The sequence below is a fragment of the Pseudogymnoascus destructans genome (assembly GCF_001641265.1).
Source record: "Pseudogymnoascus destructans isolate 20631-21 unplaced genomic scaffold scaffold_16, whole genome shotgun sequence".
NCBI classification, from domain to species: Eukaryota; Fungi; Ascomycota; class Leotiomycetes; order Thelebolales; family Thelebolaceae; genus Pseudogymnoascus; species Pseudogymnoascus destructans.
Window position 1 is genome coordinate 284,309 of NW_020167535.1, and position 18,229 is coordinate 302,537.

Consider the following 18,229-nt stretch of genomic DNA (forward strand, 5'->3'; position numbering starts at 1 on the left):
CCATATGGTGCGTAATTACCGTACCTAGTACGAGAAGGCTTATCAACTACAGTAGGATATAGCAGTAGTGTGAGGATTTCCGGTCGATATTGGACCCTGTGACGACATCACGTCGTTTGACAGGTCGGCAATCTCAGTTCCTCCATCTCCCCAACGGCTTATTTCCCACCACCGCCACCACTACAGTCCGTAATTCCAACTCTTTAAACCCAATGCTAACAGTCATACTTCATTCACGTCATTAACTTGCAGTAGCCAAAAAAAAATATCAAAAATGGTGCAAAATGCAAAATAAAAATGCGAAATCGCACTCCAAGAGGGGCTCGAACCCTCAACCTCAAGATATCACGTGAACTATTTCATTCAAATGTGTAGTAGAAGTCTTGCGCGCTACCATTGCGCCATTGGAGCTATGGTTTGCAGTAGCGCGACGAAAAAAGTCTTATGAGTGATAAATATTTTTGGTGCGGTGACGAGAAAAGTCTCATGTGTGATAAATATTTTGGTGCGGTTTTGTGCAACGCCGAGGAATGCTGTGTGTGGTGTGGGAGTGGATGGGGGATTGATGGTATGGACTGTTATAAAAGCACAGTGCTTTTACTGATGTATGTATGTGGTGGGAAATCAAGATGCTGGGTCTCTTCCCATACTGAGTACTTCCTGTCCTATTTTCAAAATAGATATAAATGGCGGTTTCTTCCCACACAACCCATATCTCTTGTTTCTAGATTCAGTAGAAGCCACTTCTTGATTCAAGTATCTACAGCTACCTAGTAATACAATTACACCCCCCATATCCTCAAAACCAGGGTTAGCAAATCGAATACTGTATAAACTTGAATACTAGGCTAAACACCTGTCTCAACCCACTACCCACATCCCGAGACACCATGTCGTCAGCCACCACCACCACCATCAAATCAATCACCAAAGCAAATTTTGGTTTGTTTTCTTTTTTGTTTACGAGTGGTGTATTATTATATATATTAAGCTATCCTACTTCGTCGCCGTCCTGTGTTACCAGCTCCCTCATCGCATCATATTCATATCATATATACCCATCATATATCATGATCTCAAAATGCCAAGCGCTGTTGTGATATACCCAATCCCACCCTATCCCATGATGGCAATCATAAAATCCCCTGCAAATGCTTCCTTCCAAATATTCCCAAAACGTATGATCCAACCAGACTCGCGAGAGTAGGGTAGTAGAGGAGAGAAACGAGGCAGACTGAAACCCCACCAACAGGCGTAATCAAATGCCACCAACAGGTGTAATCAAATCCACACTCCTCGTCCTCCCCCCCCACCCGCCACGACTCGGCAGCGGCCTCTCCCCCGGGCTAGATACAACCCCAAAATACCCCTTGCTGTTGCTCTTCCCCCGGTAGGCCCAGACAATCCCATCAGAGTCTTCATCCGACGACTCTGGCGGGGACGGGTGATCGCGTTCTGCCCTCCTCGCGATCCCCGAGGATATCGAGCGGAGAGATGCGAGTGCAGTCGGTGGGGTGTAGAGGGAGGGGGAAGAGAGAGTGGGAGACAGACGGGGGATGATGTCCCGACCGGGGTTGGCGGTTGTGGTAGGCGAGGCGGGGTGGTTGTAGGTGGGGGAGAGGTAGGGTGATGGAGGCGGGGATGAGGGGAGGAAAGTGTGTTGTGTGGACACCGGGTGATCGAGTTGACGGCAGCGTTCTGAGCAGTAGAGGGTGTTTTGGTGTGGGGTTGATGGGAGCTGGGAGTCGCAGTATGTGCTATTGGCTGTTAGTTTTTTTCTATTCCCAACCTCGGATCTGACCTGCTTGTGTTGGGACAACGTACCAGAAATCCAAAAACCCCTCATCTCCACCCTCCGCAGCGAACTCCTCTTCCTCAGCCGAACGCGCAGCGCGGCCGCGGCGCTCGCGCTCTTGCGTGCTCCGACGGAAAAGCATTGGGCGGTGCGTGGAGCTTTTGCGGCGGGGTTGGCGGGAGGAAGGGCGGGTGGCGTGGGGGGGGGGGGGGGGGAGGTGAGGGTTGAGGAGGGGGCCAGGGTTGCGGGTTGGTGGTGTTTGTGCGGTGGTGGGTTTGTTGGTGAGAGTGTTCTCTTGGTTGGTGATGGGTTGTGGCAGTTGTGTGTTGAGTTTGGTAGTGTGGTGGTGAGTGGTATGAAGTGAGAGAGTCGACAGGATTGGACGGTCGTGGGGGTTGATATATAAGAAGATCCCGATATGACTCTGATAAGGGGAGCTGGGATATCGACTATCGGATATCGATTATCGAGTATCGGACGGGTGCAGACGGAATGCTGGATGGGGAAATTGAATGGATCCTGGCCGTCTTCTCTATCTGGCGTGTAATGCTCGTACTATGTGTGTCTTCTCTTATCTGTGGGTTGTGGGGAAGAGCTGATAGAGATAAGGTTGGTGAGTTGAGTCTAGCGGGCGAGATTGGAGTTGTGCGGGGTGGTGGTTGATAAGTGGTAGGTGGGATTATATATTTTCTTATTATCGTGGGAAACAAAGGAAGGCCGAAGTCTTTATATATGTATGGATATGGATGGTCAGAGGAGAGAGTTCCTGCGTGTATGTGTGTGTGGTGGGCATTTGTAAGGAACCCAGCACCATCGTGAGTCAAATGGCGAGCGTGCCAGCAAAAAACCCCACCATCTTTTCATCTTCCTACTCCGTAGTTACTGTAGTACATCCGTAGTGTGTGTACAGTACGGTATATGTACAGTACATCTCCCACTACTCCCACCTGTTTGCATCACCTCCACCCCACAAGTCCACAATTCTCAGCCCAGCTATTTACTGGCCCGGCATCCGGGGTACTTGCGCACACACCTATTCCTGGGACGCAGCGGATGTACCACATGGCCAGCTTCCACCCTACGCCATTGTTTTTATTCTCATTTTGATTTTGATTTTTATTCTCATTTTGATTTTGATTTTGATTTTGATTTTGATTTTGATTTTGATTTTGATTTTGATTTTGATTTTGATTTTGATTCTCATTTTCATTTTCATTTTCATTTCATCATCTCATCATCTCATCATCTCATCATCTCATCATCTCATCATCTCATCATCTCATCTCATCTCATCATCTCATCATCTCATCTCATCTCATCTCATCTTTCAACTCCATTCCCTGTCCACAGCGCAAGACCCATTCCTCCGTTTTTAACAAATCCAACAACGTGGAAGAGAGTTACCCTCCGGGTAACTCTCTTCCTTGGAAAAATAGCTTCAATATCCCACTCCAAGCGCCGTCAGCTCGTCGGGGATGGAGACTTGGATGGACACGGATAGTAGCAGTAGGCGTGCAGGGCTGAATATACAAGTATCACCATATAAACATGTAAACCACGCAGGTACAAGTATCACCACACCCACGACCACTACCACGACCACCACCACCACCATCCACCACCACTACCATCCACTCCCACCACCACCACCACTACCATCCACTCCCACCACCACCACCACCATCCACTCCCACCACTCCCACACCCACCACCACCACCACCACTCCCACACCACCACCATCCACTCCCACCACACCCACTCTCACACTCCCACCACTACCATCCACTCCCACCACCACCACCACTACCATCCACTCCCACACCCACCACCACTCCCACTCCCACCCCAACCCACTCCCACGGCGCCTCCGATCCAAACCGCCGATCATCCAACGGTCTCGACGACGGGGTACAGTACAACCAAGTATCCACCCATCCCCTACGTACAGTACAACTCCAAGGTACTCGAGTACTCGAGTACCTCCCCCCCCCTTAGCCGACGATTGCGCAATAGCAGCGGAGAAAGAAGCCACGGATTAACCTATTAACCCAACCGTCTTTTCCTCAGCCCCCCGGCACTTTTCCACATCTCCCACTCTTCCCGCAACGGTGCTTGCTTCACGAGCCACTCACCCACGCACGTCCACACACCACACCACACCACCCACTATCCTCGCTGCCACGGTACGGTACTTGCATCCCGTACTCCCATACTCGCCTACTCCACTCCCATACTCGCCTACTCGCCTACTCCCCTACTCCTCCACTCCCCTACTCCTCCACTCCCCTACCCTAAGTACAAGGTAGAGGGTCTTTGGTTTGGGACATCTTCGGCACGGGGGATCAAATAACACCGTCCGTAGCACCCCACGTGTCTACCCACTCGACGCAATTACTCTTGCTTGTTGTGCGTAGGAAAAGTTCTAGACCGAGGAGCATGGATAGCAAGGGGTTTGAACCCTGAACCCTGATGCGTGTTGAGAAACCTGAACCCTGATGCGTGTTGAGAAAGCAAGGCAGAGGATAGTCCATGCGATTGTATCTGGATATGTGTATCTTGGATATGCATGTGTATCTGGATATGCATGTCTGTAACCCTACCCCCCAAGGCTACCACAATACCACTAACCACATATAGGACCACCTACACCACAACACCAAACCACAACACCACAACACCACAACACCACAACACCACATCACCACACCACATCCACCACCACCACAATTCATGTCCAAAGGCAACCACTTACAGTACAGTACAGTACAGTACAGTACAGTACAGTACAGTACAGTACAGTACAGTACAGTACAGTACAGTACAGTACAGTACAGTACTGTACTGTACTGCCCATGCCCACTTCTCCAAGGCTACCACATCCCCAAGGCTACCACATCCCCAAGGCTACCACACCCCCAAGGCTACCACATCCCCAAGGCTACCACATCCCCAAGGCTACCACATCCCCACTCTAACCTCCTCCGACGCGACGCGTCTCCCTTCTAGCCACCAAGGCCACATGTCCATCTCCCCGGGTGTCACGGAAGAGGAAAAGAGCCTTCCTCTCTCTCCCTCCTGATCAACAACGCCGCCCTCACCCCCCCCCACAACAATCAATCTCAGACCTCCGATACCGCTCCCTCCCCTCCACCACAACCTCGCAAACCTATCGATTGTCTCAACTCTGTTACCTTTGGACGCTCGATTGAGTCACGTCGCTGCCGAGTAGTGTACATTCCAGACCAGAGCACACGGGAGATGCGGGTTGGATAGGTTGGATAGGTTGGGATGGCGGGAGACACGGCAGAGGGCACGCCGTACGTGGGAACGGAGGGGTGGGTCAGACACCACGTTCAACACCCACTTCCAACATCAGCACGTACTCGACTTTCATCTTTACTTTCGGATCCAACCAGCTCCAGATTCAGCTCAAATCCTATTCATCCCAATACACCCCCAACCCCCCTTTCCCAATCCTATCGTTCATCGTACATGTATCCCCCCATCCATCCCTTCACTAGATGGGGGGGAAAAAAAAAAAAAAAAAAAAAAACCGCCACAGAACCGCGTAGTATCTACATGAGAAAAACTGAGAAAAACTGAGAAAAACCTGCGCTTACATACCCCCTCCCCTCCTCCCCCTTTCCTCCTCCACTCCCGCTCCCACCACCATCCCTCACCCTCACCCAACACCCACCAGAGGTAAGAAGCCAAGGTAGCATGTCTGCTAAACTACCTCCCACCAACAACCCCGCCCTTCCCAGCCCCAGCCATCTCGCCATACCGCCCACGCTCGCGGGTGGTATCGTACGCGTTGAGCACGCGCGTCTGACTCTCGTCGGCTTGGGAGAAGGCGTAGCCGCGCTGTTTGCGCATGCGTTGGACTTGGCGGACCTTGCGGATTGCTTTTTGGAATTGTTCCATCCTTTTCCCAACCATCAGTTCCAGGTCGTCAAGAGAGGGGGTGGTGGGAGATGGCTAGGGAGTAGGGTGGGAAAGGGCGATGGAAAAAAGGGGGGGTGAAAGAGGGAAGGGGAGAGGGAAAGGGAAAGGGAAAGGGAAAGGGAAAGGGAAAGGATGAAAAACAACATACCTCGGCCGATAATCCTGAATATTGTACTTCTGAATCTCTTGAATATGATGATAAGTCTGCGGATAGTACATCCTCTTCGCATACTTCCACGCGAAATCCCTCGTCAGACAAAGCACCGGTAATGCCACAATCTGGAGCCAAAACACCGGACTCGTAAACAGTCTCGGAATCACCCCCTCAAACTCCATCGAGATCTTCGCTAACGGCATCACCGTGCCGTACACGGGGATGAAGACCATCCAGATCAGCAGCGAGCCGGGGATGGCCATCACGTGGTACTTGGTCCACGTGTTGGTTACCAAGGCTGCTTTGCCCAGGACGGTGACGAGAACGGCCGTGTACAGCGCCGTGCCCCAGACCCAGTGGCCTGCGATACGGCCGTCTGACTGTGGGAGGTCACGCCACCAGATTGCTTCCGCGGCGACGTAGAGAATCAAGGAATGGTAGAAGCCATTGAGGACCCAGGCCGCAAAACTGTGCATTTTGAAAAACACACCCTTTTGTCCTAACTGGTACAATTGTGGGTATCGGTCCAGCAGGCGCGCGGAGATGAACTGGTCGAAGATGCCCATGGCGAAGGGCGGCAGCACGGCGAAGATGACGTTGTAGAAGGATAGCGTCCAGGACTCGTAGATGACCTCGCCCGAGAAGACGTTCTGGAAGACGTACCAGAACTGCGTCATGTAGAGGACGATGTTCTTGTAGAACGAGTACAGGATCACCTTACTAATGCGCTGGTAACTCCACGCCCCATGGACGAGGAGGAGTTTGCGGAGGTACCTGAACTGCGCGATCGACACATCGGCGCTCCGAGCAGCCTGCAGACCTTCCATCCCGCTAATCCCGACGCCGATATGCGCAGCTTGGATCATAGAGACGTCATTGGCACCGTCGCCGATGGCGAGGAGGATAGCCTTGAGATGTTTCTTGACCAGCTTGACGACGAGGGCTTTCTGGAGGGGCGACACGCGGCAGCAGATGACGGCCTTGCACATCACGGCGAGGTCGAGGAAGTCCTTCTCCAGGTCCCTTTCGAGGGCGTACGTGAGGGATCTGCCGTCGATGACGAGGGCGAGGGTTTCGAGCTCGAGCTGGCCGGCGCCTTGGCTGCGGATGGCGTCGAGTTTCTTCCGGAGGTTGTCGCGGGTTGAGGGGGCGTCGACTTCGTTGACGATCATGAGGGTCATGTCTTCGCTGATCAGCTTGCAGCTCATTCCGATGTTGATGGCTGTCTCCTGTCTGTCGCCAGTCAGGACCCACACCTTGATCCCAGCTTCCTGGAGCGTGTGAATCGTCTCCGGCACGCCGTCCTGGAGACGATCCTCGATAGCCGTAGCACCGAGGAGGTAGAAGTCGCGCTCCAGGAGCTCAGCTGCTTTATCTAGTTCGTCCCCGCGGTTGCCGCTGACGGTCGTCTGCGCTTTGTCGTACACCTGCCACCACTCCTGGAATTCCTGCTCGGGGATCTCGCGCATGGCGAGACACAGCGTGCGTAGTCCCTCCGTGGCGTACTCCTCGAGATGCTGGAGCGTCACGTCGGTGTGCGGGTTATCAGGCGAGAGACGCTCGAGGATGACGGTATCGGCGCCCTTGCAGTAGCATCTGACCTTTCCGTCGGGGCAGCGGACGATGGCAGACATTCGCTTTCTGGTCGAGTTGAATTCGCAGACGGCGAGGAGCTCGTATTCAAGCTCCTGGTTGTCGACTACGATCTGCACCGACCGCGGCTTGCGCGCTGTGAACTCATAGCCCATGAGCACGGCGCCTTCTACCAGGGCACCCTCGTCGGGTGACGCTGCTTGGTATCTGATCTTTCCACCTTTCTCCTCGAGTCTTTCGGGGATGACGGTGTGGCAGGTCGCTAGAAGTGCTAAGAAGTGGTGAATGGCGTTGGATGACTCGTGGGCCTTGAGGTTCTCCTTGAGCCTAGTGAAATCGTGGATGCCAACCTCCATGCCATCCTGAGTCGTAGCTCTGCGGTCTTCTGGGACTTCAGTCGCATATTGGATGCCGCCGATAGAGCACTGCTTGAACTCCATCTGGTTGCATGTGAGAGTGCCCGTCTTGTCCGAGAAGATGTATTCGACCTGTCCTAGTTCCTCCACCAGACTCGACGTCCGGCATACAGCTGGGGTGTCGTTGACATCATAGTACATATCGAGATCATCGCTGATGAGCATCGCCTGGTAGTACTTGACGATTTCAATCGTCACGAACAGCGAGATAGGGACGAGGGCGGAGAACAGAACCCAGAACGTAAACATGTCGAAGAAGAAGGTCTTGGCATTAGCCGCTATGCCGCTTGGAATCTCCAACTGGAGATACTGGAGCTTCTCAGAGAATCTTTGTCGTGAAATAATATCTCCGACCGTGCCGAGCACACTCAGAATAAGCAAGATGCTGATAAGCATGAGAATCTGTAGGTTCAGCTGGCGCTCAACTGCGGTTCTCTTGATAGGCGCCGCAGTGGCGTTTCGCATCAACTTCGTCTCGTGGCCCGTGAAGACAACAATTCCGTAAACCCAAGGGGTATTTCGCAGGGTAGCTCCTCTAAGTAGAAGCTGATCGGGCTGGAGAGGCAACTCCTTCTCTCCACCTCCAGCTTGCATGGTGAGCGTGGCCTCGTAAGTATAGAGACTGCTATTCGGCTGTTCCGACTTGAGCTTGCCACCCAACCTACTCAACTCTGTAGGGCTGACAATCTCCGAGGTTTCAGGGATAGCCTGCTTGATCTTGAGATTCGTCTCTCCATCCAAGTTCGCCGTTTCGATGTAGCATAGACCTTCGGGTTCCGAACTGGCAAGCAAGACTAAATCCGCGGGAAAGGACTCCTCAGACTCAATCCGCAGAACATCTCCCACGGCGACATTAACCCACGTAGTATCCTGGAATGATGACCCACGGAGCACCTTTGTTTTAGAGTAGTTCAACTGCTTGTCCGCCGATTTCCTTCTGTAATCCTCCACCAGCTCCTTAATCGCAGAGACGCACAGCACAACTATCAGAGGTCCAATGGTGGTATATTGATTCGTAGGTGAGATGTTCGGGATCTGCTGTAGACCAGCAGTGAATAAGAAGAACAGATTGGCGTATTTGCTGAACTGCTCAAAGAGAAACTTGGGCAAGAAGGTGGCGACGTTGTACTTGGCGGTCGAGACATGGTTGCTGGAGAACTTGTTCGCACTGTTCGCGGGAGGATTGTTCAAGTATATTAACCGTGGTCCAAGAGTCGAAGGGTCTGCTTTCCCTCTACCAAAGCCGAACTTGAAGTTGTCTAGATCAAAGGCCTTGTGCTCTTTCTTCGGCGCTCCCAAACCCGGATCGTCAGCTCTTGCTTGCGCTCCCGGTTCTGTGAGTGGTAGGTCCATCTCTGAATACGCCGGTGCCATGCCCAGCATGGTCTTTGCCTTTCCCACCAGCCCTCCTCCCATACCCAACACACTATTCCTGTTCAGCGGTTTTGACGTCCGCTGGCCAGGTCGTCCGCCCGCCGGTTGCCCCCCATTATAGTACATCGAATCCGTATCATCCGGATATCCATCCCCATCGTCGCCATACCGGTCGTAATTCCCCAGCCCAGACGTCTGGCTGGTGTTCGTCCTCGTTATGTCATTGTTATTATACGGGTCCGAGCCGCCGCGATTGAAGTTTCCTGGCCTTGCGGGTAGATCCCTCATCGAGACTCCCGACGGTGCAGGACTGGATCCAACAAAGTCATCGTATGAAACCGACGGTCGCGGCTGCGTGTCATCGTGGTCCGCGTTATATGCCCGCAGCATGTCCTCATCGTTCATCGTAGGCCGGCTGCCTCCATGGTACGCCGGCTGGTCATAGTCGTTCAGGTCGAGGAGCAGGTCGTCACGGTTGCTGGACGATGCCCCTGGAGTCCGCCCAGCCATGCTGGAGAAGCTATTGGGCGTCGCAGTCAGAGTAAGTGATCTCTCCCAGCCCAGTCATAGATGATGCCGATGCAATGAGCCGTATTATCTCGTCGCACGTCGCAATGTCGTCGCCAGTCGCGAAAGCCACGATGTTCTTGGATATCTCGTATAACACAGCCTCAATAAAGTTTCGGGGGTCAGACACGGTCGGATTCAGGTCCCGTGCTAGCTCAAATCGTGGGTTTTTGCGACAGTGAAGAGGACCTGGAGCTGAAACGCAAGAAATAAGGGTCCTGATGATGCGAGGAAGCGTAAATCTCACAAGTCGAGCTTCTGTAATGGAGTGCAGCTAACCTGACGTTGGTATTCTAACTCTCAAACATCCCCCAAATGATCCCTGTTCGCTTACGTCCCCAATGCATAGTAATCCAACCCGCCGCGCATCCTACAACGACGCGGCCGTGTACAAGCGACCTTTGATTGTTGGATTGGGGGTGGGGAATAGTTTATCCGCGCTGGTGGCGCTGGTGGCGGCTGTCTTGTTTGTGAACTACACGAGACACAAACAACCACAATACTTGCCACAATACCTGCCACCATACAAGACGACGATACGGCGAGGCTCTGGGTACTATATAGGCCTACGAAAGAGCGAGAACAAAAAAGCACAACTAAAAAAGACAAGCAAAGAGCTCAGGAAACAAACCCGCAGCCATGTCGCGCCATCATCCGTAACGTCGCCCCTCTCCCCTTCCCTCAAAACACAAGCTAACATTCATCTCCAGCGATCTCGTAATGTGCCGCAAGCAACCCGGCATCTCCCTCGGCCGCCTCTGTGACAAATGCGACGGCAAGTGCCCCGTCTGCGACGCCTATGTCCGCCCCACAACCCTCGTGCGCATCTGCGACGAGTGCAGCTTCGGCAACTACCAGAACAAGTGCGTCGTGTGCGGTGGGGAGGGAATCAGCGATGCGTTCTACTGCTTTGAGTGCACGCGCCTTGAGAAGGATCGTGATGGGTGTCCGAAGATTATAAATCTGGGGAGTAGTAGGACGGATTTGTTCTTTCAGAAAAAACAGCAGAGGGTGTTTGGGACGAGGGGATGAGGTGTTTGGGAGGACGGTTTACTATGGCTTTCTGGGGCTGGTGGCGTTTGGGGTTAGGTGTCTGATGGTCGCGGATTTGGGATGGGGGGGGGGAGCGAAGGGAGGATAGAGGATGGACGATTCACAGGAACGCTCAACGAAGGGACGAAGATAGTCCAACAGGGGCCTATAGATTCCGCCGCCAAGTCGTGCAGTTTGGTGCGAGACAGGCCACGTGAGCTTTGGCTGTGCACCTCGAACAAGGGCATCTGTGCCATCATGTCTGCCTGAGAGCCGTCAACCATGGACAGAAGACAGGCCAATTCCATGTGCCACAGCAATGAAAACCTTGTATGATATTCCTCTTGTCGCTGCATATTGCTTGATGTCAGGAGGCAGATCCGTGATTATGTAAAAGCCTGGAGGCAAATTCTATCACCTCGCATATAATTGTTTTACAGAAAAGAGTTTCTCTAGGTGACTTTTGTGGTTTTTATAATTACGTATGCAATGTTCCGAAGGGCATTTTAGTAAAATGGTAATGAAATCTATGTATGGACCTTAAGACTTCCTAAGATCGTTTTCCAAAATAAACCTCCGTTATATTATAATTATATAGTAGCATAATACTTGTTATCCCCCAAATTAATACGTTACCCATCCATCTCCTCCCACCCCCTTTCGATAGTGGTATAATACCTCCCCGCTAAAAAGAAACTTCGCTCGCGCCCACGCACCCCCAGATAATAATAAACACGCCTCTCCACCCCCTACTGATCCTCCCCATCCGCAAGATGCCCCCTCAGCAGCGTCTGCACCATCTCCAGCGCCTCCTGATACCTCTCCCCCACGTCCTCCGGCACCACCAGGCTATCAATCTGCGCCCTCAGCATCTCCCCCGCCGCCGTCCTCCCCTCCCTCCCCGCATCAGGAACCACAGGAACAACACCCGCCCTCAACCCCGCCCCCAGATCAGGAACGACGCTAAAAAACCCACCCCCCTCCGCCCCCTCCCTATCGTCCCCCCTCACATGCACCACCTCCCCAAGCACCTCCACCCTCCCCGCCGCCAACCTCCTCCACGCCTCCTCCAGTCTCGCTCCCTCCAACTGTCCCCCCTCCGCAACCCCACTACCCGCATCAGCAGCCGCGTCTAGAAACCCCCCCGCCCCCAATAGCGTCAGCCTAATCTCCGGCCTCAACCTCTCTGCCGCACCAGCAATATCCCTCCTACCCTCCGCCTCCTGCTCAGTCGCTTCATTAAAAGCCAGCCTCGCCCCCCCTGCCATCTCATTCCTCTCCACCTCTCTCGACGGCAGCGCCGCCTCCCCCATCCTCGCCTGCTCCCGCCCCACCCTCTCGAGCTCCACCCTCCTCCTCTCTAGCATCCTCCTCCCATCTACCTCCGCCCTCCTTCTCTGCAGCTCGACCCCCTGCCTCCGTACCTCCGCCGTTCTCCTCTGCAGCTCCGCCCCCAGCCTCTCCATCTCCTCCACCGCCTCATCTACCGCCTGATCTCTCTCCAGCTCCATTTCCGCCATCTGCGCGTCCTCCTGAATCCTCGCCAGCTCTGCCATCCCCCTCCTCACTTCTGCCCTCTGGCTCTCTAGCCGCCCCATCATCCTATCCACCTCCAAATTCCGCCTCTCTATCTCCCCCGCAATACCTCCCGCATCCATAAAAACCCTCGGCACATCCATCACCTGCTCTCCCACCGACACCACCCTCACCCCCATCACCTGGAAAAACACCCTCTGTCCCTCCTGCATCTGCTGCCTTATCACCCCCGTCACGCCCCCCATCGTCACGCCCCCCATCGTCACGCCCCCCCCTGGCCTTATCGCGCTTAGTATCCGCGCCTCCTCTGTAGCCAGGGCGACGGCGCGAGCGGCGGACTGTACCTCCTTTTTCTCGGCGGGCGTGATGGTGATGGGCGGCACGGACATGGCGTTAGCGGCTTTGTTGGCGGCGTGGGCGTTGGCGCGGGCGGCGGCGCGGGTGTATTCGAGGAGGGCTTCAGTTGGGTCGGTGTGATGCTGGTGAGCGTGGTGTGCAAGGACCTGTAAGTGTTAGTGGCGTTGTTCGGTATCTATGCTGGTGCAGATATGGGCAGGATGGGAGGTAAAGAGTAAAAAAAAAAGACTCACCACCTCCCCCTCCAACACCCCAAAGCTCTCTCCAAGCCTAGTCTTCAACCTCCCTAGCGCCCCTCCCCCTCTCCCCTCCCACCTGTCCTGCTCCTGCCTCCCCTTCTTCGCCACCATCCTCTCAAGCAACTCCACCATCTCCCTCGTCGCATCCTCCTTCTGCCTCTCCACCTTCTCCCTCCTCTCCCTACTCACCCGCTCAAACTGCGGCCCCGCCCCCATCATCCTCGCCCGCTCAGCCATCCACGCGTCACGCGCTGCCAACGGAGCCAGTCCCGCCGCCCTCTGTTGTGCAGGATCCTGTATCTCCTCCGGCCCCCTACCCATATCAGCATCCGGCGCCTCCGCTCCTGGGACGTTTTCAATCCCCACGAAACCCGGACCGAAGCCTACAGGCGGGCTTGGTGTCACCATTACGCGTCGCCGCACACTAGCAATAGCGGCGGGGTCTCCCGCAGCAGCCAAACGCTCCATCTCCTCCTGCGCCATCGCCTCCGCCTGCGCCTCGTCCGTCCGTGCACGCTCTTGCGCTATCTGTGCCTCCGTATTAGGTGGGCGTCCCCCAAAGAACCGCAAATCGAAAGCCGCCGCCGGCCCCTCCGCCTCCGGCCGCCTCTCCCTGTTCCTCCCCCCCCGCCTCTCATCCCGGATCGTCTCGCGGCTACGCACGATGAGCGCTTGCAGCGTGGGCAAGTTGGGGTGTGCGGCGGCCGCGCGCCTCTGCCAGCGCTCGCGTTGCTGCGCGTCGCTCTCGCGCTGGCGTAGCTGACGGTTTTCCCGACGCTCTTGACGGCGAATCTCGCGCTGGCGCTGGCGGTCCTCTCGCCGCCATTGCCGCCGATCGAGGCGGTGCTGTTGACGCTGTTGCTCGCGCTCCTGTTGGCTGGTTTCGCTGTCGGTGGTGGAAGAGGAGGAGGCTGAGGCGCGGCCGGGTTCTGTCGCGGTTACGGGGGGGTTGGAGGGGTCGGAGGGTGAGTCGTTGGTGGGATGAGGGGGCGGGGCGGGGGAGTTGTCGAAGTAGAGCCTTTGTATGCTGCGGATGCGTCGCGGTGGTGCGGCAAAGTCGAAGGCGCGGCCTAGGTTAGCCCGGATCGAAGCCTGTAGACCAGCCTCGGGTAAGCGGGTGTTGTTATGAGGAAAGACGCGCTGGGCTGTAGCGTGAAAGGGGGATTGGTTGTTGGCTGGTGCGGCATCGTTGGTCGTGAAAAGGGAGAAGAGGTTTGGTTGGAGGGTGGGGAGGGTGATGTTGGAGGGGTTGGAGAGTAAGGGGGGAGCTGAGCGGTAGGGGGGGTAGGGTCAGTTTGGGGCGGTTGCAGGGCGGTAGGGGGGAATAGAAGAGTGGTGTCAGTTTGGTTTGGTAGCTGGGCGGGCGGGGAGGGGGGATGTCCGTCCAAGGTCGCTGTTGTGGCCCGGGATGAAGGTGCGGCGTGTGGTGAGGGTTGGGGTGGTTGTATGGGTCTGGGAGGGTGGTTAGTGGGCTGGATTCGTTCAAATTTGGAAATGGAGGAGTTACGGGTCTTCTAATCCGGCCACTGGATCTTCCATCGGTTCCGCCATGATTGAATAGAGTCTGTTGCTTATCCTGCTACCACGAGGTTGTCGACGACTTTATGGACCGCCCATGTTATATTTGAGCTGAACCGAGGGAAGGGCGAGGCTGACAATAGGAGCTTGGAGCATGGAAAATAATTGATCCGCTGTAACTAGCGGGATTACCCTTATCTCGCCCCATCCTATCCTTATCAGATGGCCGCCGTCCCAACTTTTCCCAAACCCACCTCCACAACCAGCCTCGCGCCGATATCCCCAGTCCAACTGCCCACAATGGTCTGCGCAAAATGTCAAAAGCTCACGAAGCCTACCTCCCTCGCCACACCGGGCGTCAAGAAGAAGAGCGAGATGTACTACGGCTCTCCCGCCGGCACCAAGACCGCATCTGCTGGCAGCTCCGCGACCTTGGGGCAAACCAGTATTGGCAAGGTAAGCTCCATTCCTCCCCGCCACCCCACCAAGTCCACCTCACTAACACCTCCCCCGCAGTCCAAGCTCCTCTCCGCCTCCGCCAAAAACCCCTACGCCGCCTACGCCGCGAAATGCACCGGCAAAGAATGCGTCACCAAGATCGAGTCGGGGAGGAAATACTGCAATAAATGTGCGTATCGCGCGAATGCGTGCGCGGTGTGTGGGAAGAAGAATGCCCCCGAGAAGAAGGCCGCGCCGGTGATTGCGGGGCAGAAGTTTACGCTTAAGTGAGGAGGGAAGGGGGGAAGGAGATATATTGTATATTTATTGAGGGATGGGGGGGAGGGGAGGGTGGTGGGGAGTGGGAGGAAGTAGGATTGGGCACGCGGGAGGAGGATGCCGCGGTAGAGTGGTAGATGCAGTGGTTGGGTGCCAGAAGGGGCCGAGATATACCTGCATTTATCGCTGCGGCAAAGAGTCGGGGGACAGATCCCTTATATTAATCATCGAGGGTTGTGTCTTGCAAGTCTCAAGGTTGAGCCATCGGCACGGAAAGCCCTCCGCCACGGACCAACTCATCTCGCTGGAACGAAGAGAGTCTGACAACGGACCGTCACGAGTAGCGGAAGGCACATACTCTGTATGACTAGACAGTGTGTATATATATATACATAGAATTCGAAGACAAATCAACATCATATACTACACTCATCTTTCATAATCCAACCATCTCCATTCATTGTTGTCTATGCTATTGAGGCTCTAAGTTTATCTATAAAGTTATGCGCGCGTGCTATTTAATTGTACAGTACAAAGACAGAACCAACCTAGCTACACTGCCAATGCGAATGCCATCGCCCCCAAAAACGCCGTAAGCTTCCCAAGTTGCTCAAAAATCCGCCCTCCCATCATACATAACGCGTTCCCAAAAATCCCACCCCCCTAGATCTCGCTCAATCCACTCCCACCTCTTCTTCACCACGTCTCCGCAATATACTGCCCCGCCTCCTTCTTCAACCTCCAAAACTCCTCCGACTCGGCCCGACTCAAATTCCCCATCTCCATTCCCACCTGCACCAGACTCGACTCCACCCCCTCCCCCATCCCCTTACTAGATCCACACACAAAAATCCTTCCATCAAGCGCATTAATCACAAACCAACACAAATCCTTCTGCGCCACCACCTCCTCCTGCACGTACCTCCCCACCCCCGTCCGAGACTGCACAACCTTCTTCACCTCATCCTCATGCACGCCCCACTCCCCGCTATACAGCTCGTCGAGCAGCGAGTCCCGCACGCCCTGCAGGACCCAGACTTTGTTCGCGCAGTTTGCGCTCTTGAGACGGCGCTGGACGAAGCCCCGGAAGGGGGCGACGCCGACGCCGGCACCGATCAGGAGCATAGGGCCGTCGGAGATGAATTCGCGCGCGAGGGGGTTACTCATTAGACCCTTGAACATGGGGATGCGGAGGTCGGGCTTCTCGCCGCGGGCTTCAGCAGCGAGGAATTTGCGTGCCTGGCGCTCGAAGAATCCCGAGCTCAGGCCCGTGCGGTCGCCGCGCCAGGACTCGGTCTCGTGGACTGTGACGGCGATCTCGATGAGGCGCGAGCATCCCTTGACCGGCACGCAGTTCTCGTGCGGGTCGTTGGAGAGGGAGTAGAAGCGTGGCATTAGCTGTTTGAGGACAGACAGGAGGTGGTCTAGCGGGGGTTTTGCGGAGGGAAAAGCGTGCAAAAGGTGCGCGAGGGTAAGGTGCGGGCCGGTGCGGAGGTCGCAGAACTTGCCCTGGCCTTCAGCGGAGCAGAGGTAGTTCAGGATCTTTTGCTCGTTCGGGGCGGTGGTGTGTTCGGCGAGGACGCGGAGGAGGGATTTGTTGGGGGGGTACGATTGGATGTCTGCGCACCAGGTGAGGAGGTCGCGGCGGGTGGAGACGAGGGAGCGGGGCTTGTCTTCGCCCCAGATGGTGGGCCAGCGGCCGCTGGTGGTCGTGACGAGGACTTTGCGGTCGCGGGCGACGCGGGGGATGGAGAGGAGGTCCATTATCTCTTCGACAATTTCGTCTTCGTTGGGGGCTTGGACGCCGATTGCGCCGCCGACTTTGAAGTCTACGCCTGTCTCGGCGGGGTAGTCGGAGACGTCGAGGTCGAAGTGGAAGGTCCGCTTTTGGGCGCCGGCTCTTGTGAGCTCCCTTGTGTTGAAGATCTTTGCGGAGAAGACCTCGTAGGGAGGATGTGGTTTCACGAACTTGGGTGGGTGTTCGCTGGAAGTCGGTGTGCGGGTGTGTTGTAACTTTTCGTCGATTTTGGCTGTGTGCGGGGTAAAATCGATCGACTGGTCGACGGCTGGGTTGAATGGCTTCTCGTCAGGGTCTGCGCCAACGATGGCGGGAGCCTTGTTATCTTTGACGGGAGAGAGGGAGACTGTCGTTGGGGGCAGCTCGTGGATGACAGTGAGATTCTTCGGTAGCTGGCCCAGGTTCAACTTAAGAGCCCGGAATGCGTCGTTGTCGGGCAGAGGAACATATTCGAATGACTGTGACTCGGCCTCGGGTGCCAACATGCAGCATCCGCCCCCGCAGCATGTCTCGATGAGCCTTGTACCGCTCTCGCCGATTATCCTTCTCGCATCGTCGGCATTCTGCGAGATAAGGACGGTGGATGCTCTGCGCCGGCGTGGCTCTTTCGGGATCTCCTCTTCGTCGGCCGAGGAGTTGGAGGTGAGGGATGGGACTGCGGACCTCGGGGAGGTGTTGTCGACGGATGGCTCCTCTGGGATACAGTGCGAAGTCGTCTTCGTTCGGATAGCCATTGATCGGAGCATGGCTGCGGTTTAGGTTGTGGGTGAGGGGCGAGGGGCGAGGGGCGAGGGGCGAGGAGCGAGGAGCGAGAAGAGATGAGATGACTGTGGCAGAGGACGGCGATATGTCTGTTCGCATCCAAGACTGTGCGTGTAGTAGTTTGCCTGTGATCTACATCTCACTTGGAAGAGTGGTGGAAGGGTGGAAGAGGTGGAAGGGGTGGAAGAGGTGGAAGGGGTGGAAGGGGGGTTGAGGTGCGGATTGAATTTGATTTGATTAGTGGCGTTTTTTTTTAAAAGCAAATCCGGGAGTTCGGGGAGGGGTGCGGGTGCCAAAAATGCAAAAAAACTTTATTTCAAGGTCACGCCGAGGATCGAACTCGGAACCTTTTCGGATATCATATTTAATGATACTTTGTGAGCGAAACGTCATAACCATTAGACCACGCGACCTATTTATATATT

General features: G+C 55.2%; 6 protein-coding genes and 2 non-coding genes across 8 annotated transcripts; 2 read left to right on the forward strand and 6 right to left on the reverse strand.

Moving 5' to 3' along the window:
* Nucleotides 1-307: 307 nt before the first annotated feature.
* Nucleotides 308-411, reverse strand: VC83_05841 (the record flags this gene model as incomplete). Its single annotated transcript has 1 exon — nucleotides 308-411. It is a non-coding gene; the product is annotated as a tRNA-Arg (tRNA).
* Nucleotides 412-968: 557 nt separating this feature from the next.
* VC83_05842 (uncharacterized protein) lies at nucleotides 969-2,608 on the reverse strand. The gene is made up of 2 exons (XM_024469452.1): nucleotides 1,825-2,608; nucleotides 969-1,757 (listed from the first exon to the last, which is right to left on the reverse strand). Exons 1-2 carry the CDS (start codon nucleotides 1,935-1,937, stop codon nucleotides 1,259-1,261), a joined length of 612 nt encoding a protein of 203 aa, XP_024322361.1. The 5' UTR covers nucleotides 1,938-2,608; the 3' UTR covers nucleotides 969-1,258.
* Nucleotides 2,609-4,741: 2,133 nt separating this feature from the next.
* VC83_05843 (uncharacterized protein) lies at nucleotides 4,742-10,341 on the reverse strand. Its single transcript, XM_024469453.1, has 2 exons — nucleotides 5,890-10,341; nucleotides 4,742-5,721 (listed from the first exon to the last, which is right to left on the reverse strand). Exons 1-2 carry the CDS (start codon nucleotides 9,786-9,788, stop codon nucleotides 5,529-5,531), a joined length of 4,092 nt encoding a protein of 1,363 aa, XP_024322521.1. The 5' UTR covers nucleotides 9,789-10,341; the 3' UTR covers nucleotides 4,742-5,528.
* Nucleotides 10,342-11,457, forward strand: VC83_05844 (uncharacterized protein). Its single transcript, XM_024469454.1, has 2 exons — nucleotides 10,342-10,501; nucleotides 10,556-11,457. The coding sequence occupies exons 1-2, from the start codon at nucleotides 10,485-10,487 to the stop codon at nucleotides 10,875-10,877; spliced, it is 339 nt and encodes a 112-aa protein (XP_024322523.1). The 5' UTR covers nucleotides 10,342-10,484; the 3' UTR covers nucleotides 10,878-11,457.
* A 169-nt stretch (nucleotides 11,458-11,626) lies between these two features.
* On the reverse strand, nucleotides 11,627-14,735 carry VC83_05845 (uncharacterized protein; the record flags this gene model as incomplete). The annotated part of the gene is made up of 3 exons (XM_024469455.1): nucleotides 11,627-12,916; nucleotides 13,004-14,277; nucleotides 14,720-14,735. The coding sequence occupies 3 exons, from the start codon at nucleotides 14,733-14,735 to the stop codon at nucleotides 11,627-11,629; spliced, it is 2,580 nt and encodes an 859-aa protein (XP_024322524.1).
* VC83_05846 (uncharacterized protein) lies at nucleotides 14,643-15,303 on the forward strand. Its single transcript, XM_024469456.1, has 2 exons — nucleotides 14,643-14,983; nucleotides 15,044-15,303. The coding sequence occupies exons 1-2, from the start codon at nucleotides 14,750-14,752 to the stop codon at nucleotides 15,254-15,256; spliced, it is 447 nt and encodes a 148-aa protein (XP_024322497.1). The 5' UTR covers nucleotides 14,643-14,749; the 3' UTR covers nucleotides 15,257-15,303.
* Nucleotides 15,304-15,694: 391 nt separating this feature from the next.
* On the reverse strand, nucleotides 15,695-18,009 carry VC83_05847 (uncharacterized protein). The gene has a single exon (XM_024469457.1). The coding sequence runs from the start codon at nucleotides 17,786-17,788 to the stop codon at nucleotides 15,941-15,943; it is 1,848 nt and encodes a 615-aa protein (XP_024322498.1). The 5' UTR covers nucleotides 17,789-18,009; the 3' UTR covers nucleotides 15,695-15,940.
* Nucleotides 18,010-18,122: 113 nt separating this feature from the next.
* Nucleotides 18,123-18,217, reverse strand: VC83_05848 (the record flags this gene model as incomplete). The annotated part of the gene is made up of 1 exon: nucleotides 18,123-18,217. It is a non-coding gene; the product is annotated as a tRNA-Val (tRNA).
* Between the last annotated feature and the right edge of the window lie 12 nt (nucleotides 18,218-18,229).